Below are 14,152 nucleotides of genomic sequence, written 5' to 3' on the forward strand. Positions count from 1 at the left end.
ACAAATCGATACACTAATGAGGAGACTGGATAAGCAGATGAAGGAGAAAGGAGAAAAGTTCTGATAGATAGGAGGGGCAGTTTCGGTTCTGAATTTTTGATGTAATTCTTTGCAAATTGCTCTCATGAGTCATGAAATATTGCCCAGATATCCAGCGGACAATCTAACGAGAGGGAAGCCCAGTTTTACAAGCTGCTTCAAGTCCCAATACGCAACGAGTGTTATTCTCAGCTGAGGACCACCTTTCTCTGTCTTACCATAAAGATGGGTCTGCCTCCACGACTTCCTTACCGCTCTTTAGAGCATCTGCAAGAGCCCTTCTGATGGAGAATCCTTCTTTGGCAAGTTTGATACTTGGTTCGAACAGGCTTTTCCATGGTAAGCGTCCATGCCGTTGGTGTGCCAATTGATACCCTCGGATTTCACCAGGGACTGCAATGGACAATCCTCCTGCGGACAGGTACAAAAATGATTAACAAGCGGGTTCGGGAAATGAAAACTCTTCCACCTCTGGTCTACAAGAGCCATCAGGTCCCACTTGGTCCTTGTGCATGAGTCGCAAAAACCCAGCCTGCAGGTGCAGCAGGTGGTCAGGAAGGCGAATGGGATGCTGGCCTTCATAGCGAGGGGGATTGAATATAAAAGTAGGGAGGTCTTGCTGCAACTGTATAGGGCATTGGTGAGGCCGCAGCTGGAGTACTGTGTGCAGTTTTGGTCGCCGCACTTACGCAAGGATATTTTGGCCTTGGAGGGAGTGCAGAGGAGGTTTACTAGGCTGATACCGGAGTTGAGGGGGTTGAGCTATGAGGAGAGGCTGAATAAACTAGGCTTGTACTCATTAGAGTTTAGAAGAATGAGGGGAGATCTCATTGAGACGTATAAGATGATGAATGGGATGGATAGGATAGAGGTGGAGAGGCTCTTCCCGCTCAGAAAGGACAGTAGGACTAGGGGGCACAGCCTCAAGATAAAGGGGGGACGGTTTAGAACGGAGTTGAGGAGGAACTTCTTCACTCAAAGGGTGGTGAATCTCTGGAATTCTCTGCCCGTTGAAGTGGTGGAGGCTGCCTCGCTAAATATTTTTAAGACGCGGGTTGATGGGTTTTTGATAAGAGAGGGGATTAAGGGTTATGGGGAGAGGGCGGGAATGTGGAACTGAGCCGCGACAGATCAGCCATGATCTTATTGAATGGCGGGGCAGGCTCGAAGGGCTAGATGGCCGACTCCTGCTCCTATTTCTTATGTTCTTATGTAAGTAATGACTAGACTGAATGAAGAACCTGATTCTTATCAATAGTTAAGATGCTCGAAATGAATTAGGGCTCCCACCCTTGCGTCAACTGTTTCTGCTTCTACCAAACACTGGGTGAGATTCTCTGGCTTCCCTTCAGCGTGTTTCTCAGTGTCTGGCAATACAACGGGATATAGACAGGCTGGTATATTGGGCAGATACATGGCAAATGGAGTTTAATCCGGATAAATGTGAGGTGATTCATTTTGGCCGGAATAATGTAGGGGGGAGTTATATGATAAAGGGTAAGCCCGTAAGGAGTATAGAATCGCAGCGAGACCTGGGGGTGCAAGTGCACAAGTCTTTGAAGGTGGCAGTACAAGTGGAGAAGGTTGTGAAGAAAGCCTATGGTATGTTAGCCTTTATAGAAAGGGGTATAGAATATAAGAGCTGGAGTCTAATGTTGCAGTTATATAGAGTACTTGGAGTACTGCGTCCAGTTCTGGTCGCCTTACTGCTGGAAGGACGTGGAGACTCTGGAGAGAGTGCAGAGGAGGTTTACCAGGATGCTGCCTGATATGGAAGGACTGGGTTATGAGGAGAGAATGGGCAAATTGGGGCTCTTTTCCCTTGAAAGACGGCGACTGAGGGGGGATCTAATAGAGGTATATAAGATTATGAAGGGTATAGATAGAGTAAACAGTGGTAAGCTATTTCCTAGATTGGAAACACACATTACGAGGGGCCACGGGCTTAAGGTGAGGGGGGCGAGGTATAATTTGGATGTTAGAGGGAGGTTTTTCACACAGAGGGTTGTGGGGGTATGGAATGCTCTGCTAAGTAAGGTGGTGGAGGCAGGCACGCTGGAGTTGTTTAAGAGTTACTTAGACAGGCACATGAGCGGGATGGAGATGGAGGGATATAGGAGATGGTTTTAAATAAGGATCAGGAGCCTCGGGACGTCCCTGGGAATCAATTGATTCCTATGGACCTTCCAACATATTTTCTGGCTCACTTGTTTTACTTCTGAGCTTCTGGGGATTCCCTTGAATGTTTGTATAAGATGTGCATGTTATTGATGTTTTTCTCTTTTAATCCACAGGTGATTCGATCTGCCTTGTTGTCCAACAAGGGGCATACACGCGGTGGGTCGTACGAGGGCTGCTCTTGGGTGTTTCGAGAGTTGCCTAGTGCTTCACGTCATTAGTGTACGCTTAAACTGGACCAGATACTGGGCAAGACGACAGCTCAGTGACTATCGCTGTTTGCTGTGCAGACACATGGATTTGGGCCGGTGTCTGTGGGAGTTTGCACATTCTCCCCATGCCTGCGTGGGTTTTCTCCGGGTGCTCCGGTTTCCTCCCACACCCCAAAGATGTGCTATTAGGCTGATTGGAGGTAATAAATTGTCCCTAAATTAGTTTCCCTCAACGTGGATGGCCATAAAACAATAGGGTCGTGGGTGGAGAGGGGGGACTGGCGGTGTTGAGATGGCGGCGCAGGCTCGTTGGGCTGAAGTTTCCCGGGCTGTTTTTGATCTTTGATCTTTGCTGGACGTGCCGAGATTCCAGCTCTGTCTGCTTTCACATTCCAGCATCCACTGTATCCTGCTCATTTTGGTGTGAAAGGAAGGGGATTATCAAAGGTAAACGTGGGCCCATCCCCGCCACCAAGCAGGAGAATTTATGGGAAATAAGGAGAGAGAAGAGGAGTTAAACAAATCCTTCCAGCGGGATTTCCCAAAGAAATGGCAAAGTGTCAAGCTCTGAGAATTGGCATGTCTATTTCCCTGCCATTCTGGATGGTACAAAGTTGATTTAAGTTACTCTATTCCATAACTTCTCTTGAATAACTTCGACCTGGATCTGATTAGATATCTGTGGGCAGTCTGTATCGGGTTAAAAAATATTAAGTTCACCCCTCCACAATTCTTTTAGTTGTATTTTGTATAACGGAGTCACCTCTGAAAATGTACACAGCGACTGGACAAGGGCAAGGGTGAGGCTGGCTTTGATTGGCAAATTTCGCAAAAGTCTGTGACTTCCTGGGTGGAGGTTTGCAAAACCCTGCCAAGGTCTAGAGTCATTGCCATGGATGTTGATGGTACAGTAACATGGCACTGCCACTGGATGTCCTCCAAGTGCTACAGTAGATGGAATTTGTCAGCGATCAGTTAGTTACCTTGACACGCACAAGTGTCATCTCACAACACCAGCGAGTGGAACTCAGCTGACGAAGGAGCAGAGTTCCGAAACCTAGTGGTGTTTACTATCAAATAAACCTTTAACCTGGGGTTGTGAGTCTTCTTACTGTGCTTACCCACCTCCAACTAAACTCCAACGAGTACAGACCCAGTCTATTTCGTCTCTCTTCATAGTCCAACCCCCTCATCTCCGGTATCAGCCTAGTTCAACCAGAGATGAGGGGGTTAGCCGATGAGGAGAGATTGAATAGACTGGGTCTGTACTCGTTGGAGTTTAGAAGGATGAGGGGGGGATCTTATAGAGACGTATAAGATAATGAAGGGGATGGATAGGGTAGAGGTAGAGAGATTCTTCCCGCTTAGAAAGGACAGCAGGACTAGAGGGCACAGCCTCAAGATAAAGGGGGGCCAGTTTAGAACGGAGTTGAGGAGGAACTTCTTCACTCAAAGGGTGGTGAATCTCTGGAATTCTCTGCCCGTTGAAGTGGTGGAGGCTGCCTCGCTAAATATATTTAAGTCACGGGTAGATAAGTTTCTGATAGACAGGGGAATTAAGGGGAGAAAGCGGGAAAGTGGAACTGATCCACTTCAGATCAGCCATGATCTTATTGAATGGCGGGGCAGGCTCGAAGGGCTAGATGGCCGACTCCTGCTCCTATTTCTTATGTTCTTGTGTACCCCAGTCCAACGCCGGCATCTCCACATCACTGCAACAGCAACAACAGCAGCAGGCACCTCAGGTTACCCGAAAACAGGAAATGGTTGTGCCTTCTCTGCCAATGGCAAGCCAGCAGCCAATATTGGCAACCCCATGACCGTATACTTGCATCTCATTATCACACCAACTCACTGGAATTACCCCCCCACCCCCCGCCAAACACACCACATTGAGTCTAGAGTTAAAGTTTATGTATTAGTGTCACAAGTAGGCTTATATTAACACTGCAATGAAGTTACTGTGAAATTCCCCCAGTCGCCACACCCCGGCGCCTGTTCGGGTCAATGAACAAAGAACAAAAACAGCCCGGGAAACAGGCCCCTCGGTCCAACGAGCCCGCGCCGCCATCTCAACACCACCAGTCCCCTTCTCCCCCCACGACCCCTGTCTATTGTTTTATGGCCATCCAGATTGAGGGGAGACTAATTGAGGGACAATTTGTTACACCAATCAGCCTAAGAGCACACCTTTGGGGTGTGGGAGGAAACCGGAGCACCCGGAGAAAACCCACACAGACACGGGGAGAATGTGCAAACTCCCACAGACACCGGCCCAAATCCATGTATCTGCACAGCAATCAGTGATAGTCACTGAGCTGTCGTCTTGCCCAGTATCTGGTCCAGTTTAGGCACACACTAACGACATGAAGCACTAGGCCAATCTCGAACATCCAAGAGCAGCCCCAGTACGACCCATCGCGTGTACGCCCCTCGTTGGACACCCTAACCAGCACGTCTTTCAGACTGAGGGGGGAAGCTGGAGATTCTCACTCCCCTGCAGGTAAGCACGTGCTACATAGAACATAGAACACTACAGCACAAACAGGCCCTTCGGCCCACAAGTTATGCCGATCGTATCCATACCTACCAAGCCATAGACCTATCTATAACTCCCAATCCCATTAAATCCCATATACTCATCCAGAAGTCTTTTAAAAGACGCCAGCGAGTTCGCCTCTACCACCACCGACGGCAGCCGATTCCACTCACTCACCACCCTCTGAGTGAAAAACTTACCCCTGACATCTCCTCTGTACTTGTATATCTATAGACCCTGGTTCCAGCAAGGTGACTATCTGCAGGAGGATCTAGATAGGCTGGGCAAATGGGCCAGGAAATGGCAAATGGAATTTAATGTTGGCAAGTGTGAGGTGGTCCACTTTGGTAGGAATAATGGTAGGAAGGACTATTACTTATGTGGCGAAAAATTGCAGCAAGCGATGGTGCAGAGGGACCTCGGGGTCCTTGTGCATGAGTCGCAAAAACCCAGCTTGCAGGTGCAGCAGGTGGTCAGGAAGGCGAATGGGATGCTGGCCTTCATAGCGAGGGGGATTGAATATAAAAGTAGGGAGGTCTTGCTGCAACTGTATAGGGCATTGGTGAGGCCGCAGCTGGAGTACTGTGTGCAGTTTTGGGCGCCGTACTTATGCAAGGATATTTTGGCCTTGGAGGGAGTGCAGAGGAGGTTTACTAGGCTGATGCCGGAGTTGAGGGGGTTGAGCTATGAGGAGAGGTTGAATAAACTAGGCTTGTACTCGTTAGAGTTTAGAAGAGTGAGGGGAGATCTCATTGAGACGTATAAGATGATGAATGGGATGGATAGGATAGAGGTGGAGAGGCTCTTCCCGCTCAGAAAGGACAGTAGGACTAGAGGGCACAGCCTCAAGATAAAGGGGGGGGGGCGGTTTCGAACAGAGTTGAGGAGGAACTTCTTCACTCAAAGGGTGGTGAATCTCTGGAATTCTCTGCCCGTTGAAGTGGTGGAGGCTGCCTCGCTAAATATTTTTAAGACGCGGGTTGATGGGTTCTTGATAAGAGAGGGGATTAAGGGTTATGGGGAGAGGGCGGGAAAGTGGAACTGAGACACAACAGATCAGCCATGATCTTATTGAATGGCGGGGCAGGCTCGAAGGGCTAGATGGCCGACTCCTGCTCCTATTTCTTATGTTCTTATGAATATGCGTGGTGGGTCTGTGGGGGAGACCCTCTGGAGGAGGCTGTGCTGCCACTGAAGGCTCTGCCCCTCCTTTGGAGAGTTAGGTGCCTCTGTCGTGTCCTCCCAGTCACGTGGCTCTATTCACAGCTCAGGCAATGGTATGGCCCAAACCTGAACTCCGAGGCTGAGTCTGACCAGCGTGGGGACAGATTCTCACACAGAGGGTGCTGGGTGCCTGGAACTCACTGCCGGTGGACGTGGTAGACGCAGGCTTGTTAGCAATGTCTAATAGACAATGAATGGGAGGTGAACAGAGGGATAGGAAGGGTGTATCCTTACAGATGGGCTGAATGGTGCTTTGTAAAAGCCAGCCTCGCCTTAACCTCTGTGTAGACCTGCCTGAGAGACCCCCTTGAATTCAGAGAAATGTTTATATCAAAGCTTTGCGCTGATCCCAATGAGCGGTGTGCAGAGTTGTGCAAACTAACCTCAGAGTTCCCAGCAAGATGGGATTATCAGCTGCACACCATTTAAGTTCTATTATAAGACAGACCATTCATGCTGATGAGGGATTGAGGCTAGGGGTGGCACAGTGGTTAGCATTGCTGCCTCACGGCGCCAGGGAGCTGGGCTCGATTCCTAGCTTGCCCGCGCAGAGTCTGCGCGTTCTCCCCATGTCTGCATGGGTTTCCTCCGGTTGTTCCGGTTTCCTCCCACAGTCTGGTGCATTGGCCCAAACAGGCGCCGGAGTGTGGCAACGAGGGGATTTTCACAGTCACTTCATTGCGGTGTTAACGTAAGCCGAGTTGCGACACTAAGAAAACAAACTTAAAGTGGGATCGATTCCCGGCTCGGGTCACTGTCTGTGTGTGGAGTTTGCACATTCTCCTCGTGTCTGCGTGGGTTTGCTCCAGTTTCCTCCCACAGTCCAAAGATGTGGGGGTTAGGTTTGATTGGCCATGCTAAAATTGTCCCTTAGTGTCCTGAGATGTGTAGATTAGAGGGATTAGTGGGTATAATATGTAGGGATATGGGGGTAGGACCTGGGTGGGATAGTGTTCGGTGCAGACTCGATGGGCCAAAGGACCTCGTTCCGCACTGTAGGGTTTCTATGATTCTATAAACTTGTGTCCGTACAGCGTTCCTTCCAACTGGTGTTGAATGTGCAGAACAATGAATTGATCAGTTTAGGGAGGGCAGTGGGTTGTAATGTGTGTGTACGTGTCCACTCTACTCAGCACTTGTGTACCAGTCTGGATGCCCGGTTATATTGAAGGTGGAATCTACATTGCAGCAATTTGGGGAACTCAGTGCCTCTGACCTCTCATCGATTCAGTGGCTAATGCTCACACCTCACAGTCAAAGTTTGAGAGTTTAAATCCCACCGCAGAAATTTCAGTACAGAATCTAGGCTGACTGTCCAGCGCAGTGCAGAGTGGTGTACTGTCCGAGGTGTGGCCTTCCAGGGGAGACGCAGTCTTCTCTCTCTCTTGGAGAAGCAAAAATTCTATCTCCACTCACATTGTCTGCACCTTTAAGAACTGATTAGCTGTAAAGACTCGCATTCTAATCAGTATTCTGTAAATTGTGTGTGCTTTTAGGAGTACAATGTCAAGGGTAGGACTCTTAGCTGTGTTGAAGAGCAGAAGGATCTTGGGGTCCAGGTCCATAGGACGCTCAAATTGGCCTCGCAGGTGGAGGATGTGGTCAAGAAGGCGTATGGTGTACTGGCCTTCGTTAATCGAGGGATTGAGTTTAGGAGTCGGGAGGTAATGCTGCAACTTTATAAGACCCTGGTCAGGCCCCACTTGGAGTACTGTGTGCAGTTCTGGTCACCTCACTACAGGAAGGATGTGGAAGCTATTGAGAGGGTGCAGAGGAGATTTACAAGGATGTTGCCTGGATTGGGAGGCATGCCTTATGAAGATAGGTTGAGGGAGCTGGGACTCTTCTCCCTGGAGAGACGAAGGTTGAGAGGCGACCTGATAGAGGTTTATAAGATGTTGAGAGGAATAGATAGGGTGGATTCTCGGAGGCTATTTCCCAGAGCTGAAATGGTCGCTACGAGAGGACACAGGTTTAAGGTGCTGGGGAGCAGGTACAGAGGAGATGTTAGGGGTAAGTTTTTCACTCAGAGGATGAGTGGAATCGGCTGCCGTCAGTGGTGGTGGAGGCGAACTCGCTGGGGTCTTTTAAGAGACTTCTGGATGAGTATATGGGATTTAATGGGATTGAGGGTTATAGATAGGCCTGGGAGGTAGGGATATGATCGGCGTACTTGTGGGCTGAAGGGCCTGTTTGTGCTGTAGTGTTCTATGTTCTGTGTGTGACCAGAACTCACCTGACGAATGGGCAAAGCCCGAAAGCTAGTGAGTTTACTATCAAATAAACTTGTTGGACTTTAGCCTGGTGTTGTGAGACTTCTGACTGAAGCAAAAGATCGCCATGGAACTGTCTGGAAGAACAAGGGGAGTTTTCCACAGTGTCCTGGACAATATTAACCATTAAAACACCAAAAAAAACAACTGCACTGCTCACTATCACATCCCTGTTTGTGGGAGTTTTCTGAACTCAAATTACTACCACGTGTCCTAAACAGTATTACAGCAACAACGACACTTTAACACCATTTCATTGGCTGCGTCGCACTTTGCAATCGTGGAATGCCCACAGTGCCGATGGAGTTTGCAGCGACTCAGCATCTTACCCAGGCCCGTCACTCCATCCTATCCACATATAACCCCCCTCCCCGCGTCTTATCACGGCTAATCTCCACACCTTCAGACTGTGGGAGGAAACCGGAGCACCCGGAGGAAACCCACGCAGACACGGGGAGAATGTGCAAGCTCCACACGGACAGGGACCCGAGGCTGGGATTGAACCCTCAGGTGCTTGGTGCTGTGAGGCAGCGGTGCTAACCCGCTGTGCTATCCTGTCCAGGTAATGAGGTTTCCTCTTTGGATACATCTCATGGACAGAAATCGGATTTCGTCGTGATCGTAAAAAACTGCCCCTCAAACAGAAACTTTTACTTAATAAATTTGGTGGTGACGTGGCTGTATAAAACAGGGAAAAGCCACAAATACAACAGTTACAACCACACGACATCTGTAAAACAGCATTGATCCCAGGACCCATTAACAGTCTCTACAAAGAGACTCACAGAACGACAGCTTATTTTCAGAGACCTGGGGGCTCAGTTTCCCTAAATCCAAACCAGTTCGCTAGGAGTTCCCAGTTGGGGTGGCAGCAGTGGGTTAGCACTGCCGCCTCACAGCACCAGGGAGCCGGGTTCGATGCCCAGCCACGGGTCACTGTCCACGTGGAGTCTGCGCCTTCCCCCCATGTCTGCGTGGGTTTCCTCTGGGTGTTCCGGTTTTCTCCCGCCATCCAAAGGACATGCTGGAGCGTGGCAACGAGGGGGTTTTCACCGGAACTTCACCGGAACGTTAATGTTCAGTTCATGCGGTTCCGATCCACGGTCTAGACGGGACAATGCAGTAACGGTGATGTCATTATTGACCTCAGGACCCTGAGTTGGGAAAAGATAGACACCCAGGGTGCCCACTGCTGATCGTCCTACTAATTGTTCAGGGTCAAATGAGGTGTGGGTATACTCTGCCAGTGCTCACACATCAATAATGCTTCTCTTTGTCAAGAGAAGGTGCTTATGCGTCTGAAAGTGATCACAGGTTTAAGGAGCAGTGGGAATGAACAAAGAACAACACAGCACAGCACAGGAAACAGGCCATTTGGCCCTACAAGCCCGTGCCGCCCATTTTAACACTCAGTGAGCGCCTTATTCAAGTCTTTCGTCGATCGTCAACACTTTTGTCTACCTCTAGTGGAACTCCACAATAAAGGGCGTGCAAATTTAGGGAATTATATGTCCTCCAGATTAAGGGAGGTCTAATTCAGGGACAATTTATTGACACCAATCAGCCTAAAAAGCGCGCTTTTTGGGGGTGTGGGAGGAAACCGGAGCAGCCGGAGAAAACCCACGCAGGCACGGGGAGAATGTGCAAACTCCCACAGACATTGATCCAAGCCAGAGATCCGACCCGGGTCCCTGTAACTGCACAGCAGACAGTGATAGTCACTGAGCTGTGGTGTTGTTGCCCTCTTAGAGGGAGGTTTTTCACACAGAGGGTAGTGGGGGTATGGAATGCTCTGCCAAGTAAGGTGGTGGAGGCAGGCACGCTGGACTTGTTTAAGGTTTACTTAGATAGGCACATGGGCGAAACAGGGACGGAGGGTTATAGGAGACGGTTTTAAATAAGGGTTAGAGCCTTGGGACGTTCCTGGAAATCTAATGCTACATGTGTTGATGTTTTATCTCTTTTACTCCGCAGGTGTATCAGTCCACCTTGTTGTCCAACGAGGGGCATACACGCGGTGGGTCATGCGTGGGCTGCTCTTGGATGTTTCGAGAGTAGCCTGGTACCTTGCATCGTTAGTGTGTGCTTAAACTGGACCAGATGCTGGGCAAGACGACAGCTCAGTGACTATCACTGTTTGCTGTGCAGACACATGGATTTGGGCCGGTGTCTGCGGGAGTTTGCGCATTCTCCCCGTGTCTGCGTGGGTTTCCTCCGGGTGCTCCGGTTTCCTCCCACACCCCAAAGATGTGCTATTAGGCTGATTGGTGTAACAAATTGACCCTAAATTAGTCTCCCCTCAATCTGGTTTCCAATGGGGGTACCATAAGCATAGACATGGGTCAAGGGTGGAGGAGGAAAAACACATACTTGAGATGGCGGCGCGGGCTCGTTGGGCCGAAGGGCCTGTTTCCCGTGCTGTGTTGTTCTTTGTTCTTTCGGAATCCCTTCGCTTTTTAGCTGGGAAGATTGTCTTTCTGAGTCCAAATGTCATGAAGCAAGGGTGGGAGAATGGGTTACAAAGATGGACTGAAGGGGGGAAATTTTTACCTTTGCGAGACAAGTCTTTGGTCTTATTGACAAACATATCCCTCGAAGCCTTGCCTGGAGCCACCTCTCTGGCATTAATAGTTTCTATTTTTCCTGAAAAATAAGAAAAAGCACATTGTTCCAAATGGGATCACAGTGTGGGAATGAAACATTCACAGTTCGAGAGAATCTCATCTACCTGCAAACACACTGATGACGATTTTAACAGTAGGAAGTCTCACAACACCAGGTTAAAGTTCATAGAATTATAGAACCCTACAGTACAGAAAGAGGCCCTTCGGCCCATCGAGTCTGCACCGAACACAATCCCACCCAGGCCCTACCCCACATATCCCTACATATTATACCCACTAATCCCTCTAACCTACACATCCCTGGACACTAAGGGGCAATTTCTTAGCCAATCAACCTAATCCGCACATCTTTGGACTGTGGGAGGAAACCCACGCAGACACGAGGAGAATGTGCAAACTCCACACACAGACAGTGACCCGAGCCGGGAATCGAACCCAGGACCCTGGAGCTGTGAAGCAGCAGTGCGAACCCACTGTGCTACTGCGCCGCCCAGTTTATTTGATAGTAAACCCACAAGCTTTCAGAAACACTATTCCTTCGTGTGAGGTGATTCACTTTGGTAAGAATAACAGGATTACAGAATATAGGGCTAATGGAAGGACTCAGTAGTGTTGATGAGCAGAGAGATCTCGGGGTACATGTGCATAGATCCCTGAAAGTTGGCACCCAGGTTGATAAGGTTGTTAAGAAGGCGTACAGTGTGTTAGCTTTTATTGGGAGAGGGATTGAATTTCGGAGCCGTGAGGTCATGTTACAACTGTACAAAACTCTGGTGCGGCCGCACTTGGAGTATTGTGTACAGTTCTGGTCGCCGCATTATAAGAAAGATGTGGAGGCATTGGAAAGGGTGCAGAGGAGGTTTACCAGGATGTTGCCTGGTATGGTGGGAAGGTCTTATGAGGAAAGGCTGAGGGACTTGAGGTGGTTTTCGTTAGAGAGAAGAAGGTTAAGAGGTGACCTAATTGAGGCATACAAGATGATCAGAGGGTTAGATAGGGTGGACAGTGAGAGCCTTTTTCCTCGGATGGTGATGGCTAACACGAGGGGACATAGCTTTAAATTAAGGGGTGGTAATTATAGGACGGATGTCAGAGGTAGGTTCTTTACTCAGAGGGTAGTAAGGGTGTGGAATGCCCTGCCTGCAGCAGTTGTGGACTCGCCAACTTTAAGGGCGTCCAAATGGTCAGTGGATAGGCACATGGATAACATTGGAATAGTTTAGGTTAGAGGGTCATTAGATTGGTTCCACTGGTCAGCGCAACATCGAGGGCCGAAGGGCCTGTACTGTGCTGGAATATTCTATGTTCGTCAGCTGTGTGGTTGGACTTTAACCTGGTGTTGTGAGAATTGTACTGTCTTTACCCCAGTCCAACGCCGGCAACTCCACACAATGATTTTAACTCCAGCCACCAAACAGGAACTAGGTGACAGTCACTAAGGCTCCTCACCCACTCTCAAGCTGCACAAAATTGTCAACAGAGATTTTCATCATTCAGGCACCCAGATGGCAAGACTGGGGTAACACTGGAACCAGACTGGGGTAACACTGGAACCAGACTGGGGTAACACTGGAACCAGACCGGGGTAACACTGGAACCAGACTGGGGTAACACTGGAACCAGACTGGGGTAACACTGGAACAAGACTGGGGTAACACTGGAACCAGACCGGGGTAACACTGGAACCAGACTGGGGTAACACTGGAAACAGGCTGGGGTAACACTGGAACCAGACTGGGGTAACAGTGGAAACAGGCTGGGGTAACACTGGAACCAGACTGGGGTAACAGTGGATCTAGACTGGGGTAACACTGGAACCAGACCGGGGTAACACTGGAACCAGACTGGGGTAACAGTGGATCTAGACTGGGGTAACACTGGAACCAGACCGGGGTAACACTGGAACCAGACTGGGGTAACACTGGAACCAGACTGGGGTAACACGGGAACCAGACCTGGGTAACAGTGGATCTAGACTGGGGTAACACTGGAACCAGACTGGGATAACACTGGAACCAGACCTGGGTAACAGTGGATCTAGACTGGGGTAACACTGGAACCAGACTGGGGTAACACTGGAACCAGACTGGGGTAACAGTGGAAACAGGCTGGGGTAACAGTGGATCTAGACTGGGGTAACACTGGAACCAGACTGGGGTAACAGTGGATCTAGACTGGGGTAACACTGGAACCAGACTGGGGTAACAGTGGATCTAGACTGGGGTAACACTGGAACCAGACTGGGGTAACAGTGGAAACAGGCTGGGGTAACAGTGGATCTAGACTGGGGTAACACTGGAACCAGACTGGGGTAACAGTGGATCTAGACTGGGGTAACACTGGAACCAGACTGGGGTAACAGTGGATCTAGACTGGGGTAACACTGGAACCAGACTGGGGTAACACTGGAACCAGACTGGGGTAACAGTGGATCCAGACTGGGGTAACACTGGAACCAGACTGGGGTAACAGTGGATCTAGACTGGGGTAACACTGGAACCAGACTGGGGTAACACTGGAACCAGACTGGGGTAACACTGGAACCAGACTGGGGTAACAGTGGATCTAGACTGGGGTAACACTGGAACCAGACTGGGGTAACACTGGAACCAGACCTGGGTAACAGTGGATCTAGACTGGGGTAACACTGGAACCAGACTGGGGTAACACTGGAACCAGACCTGGGTAACAGTGGATCTAGACTGGGGTAACACTGGAACCAGACCGGGGTAACACTGCAACAAGTCTGGGGTAACACTGGAACCAGACTGGGGTAACACTGGAACCAGACTGGGGTAACAGTGGAACAAGACTGGGGTAACACTGGAACAACACTGGGGTAACACTGGAACCAGACCGGGGTAACAGTGGAACAAGACTGGGGTAACACTGGAACCAGACTGGGGTAACAGTGGAACAAGACTGGGGTAACACTGGAACCACACCGGGGTAACACTGGAACCAGACTGGGGTAACACTGGAACCAGATTGGGGTAACACTGGAACCAGACCGGGGTAACACTGGAACCAGACCGGGGTAACACTGGAACCAGACCGGGGTAA

General features: G+C 49.7%; 1 protein-coding gene across 1 annotated transcript in view; it reads right to left on the reverse strand.

Moving 5' to 3' along the window:
- The window catches only part of LOC145356181 (glutathione hydrolase 1 proenzyme-like), a 101,910-nt gene that overhangs the window by 45,924 nt on the left and 41,834 nt on the right, over positions 1-14,152 (reverse strand). Inside the window, exons 4-5 of the mRNA XM_080208790.1 lie at positions 11,016-11,108; positions 258-450 (exon numbers count right to left, since the gene is read on the reverse strand). Of these exons, the coding sequence (XP_080064916.1) occupies positions 258-450; positions 11,016-11,108 (286 nt within the window). The remainder of the gene's footprint in view (positions 1-257; positions 451-11,015; positions 11,109-14,152) is intronic.

This window comes from Carcharhinus amblyrhynchos, chromosome 20 (assembly GCF_965287045.1).
Source record: "Carcharhinus amblyrhynchos chromosome 20, sCarAmb.v2.hapA, whole genome shotgun sequence".
Taxonomy (NCBI): Eukaryota; Metazoa; Chordata; class Chondrichthyes; order Carcharhiniformes; family Carcharhinidae; genus Carcharhinus; species Carcharhinus amblyrhynchos.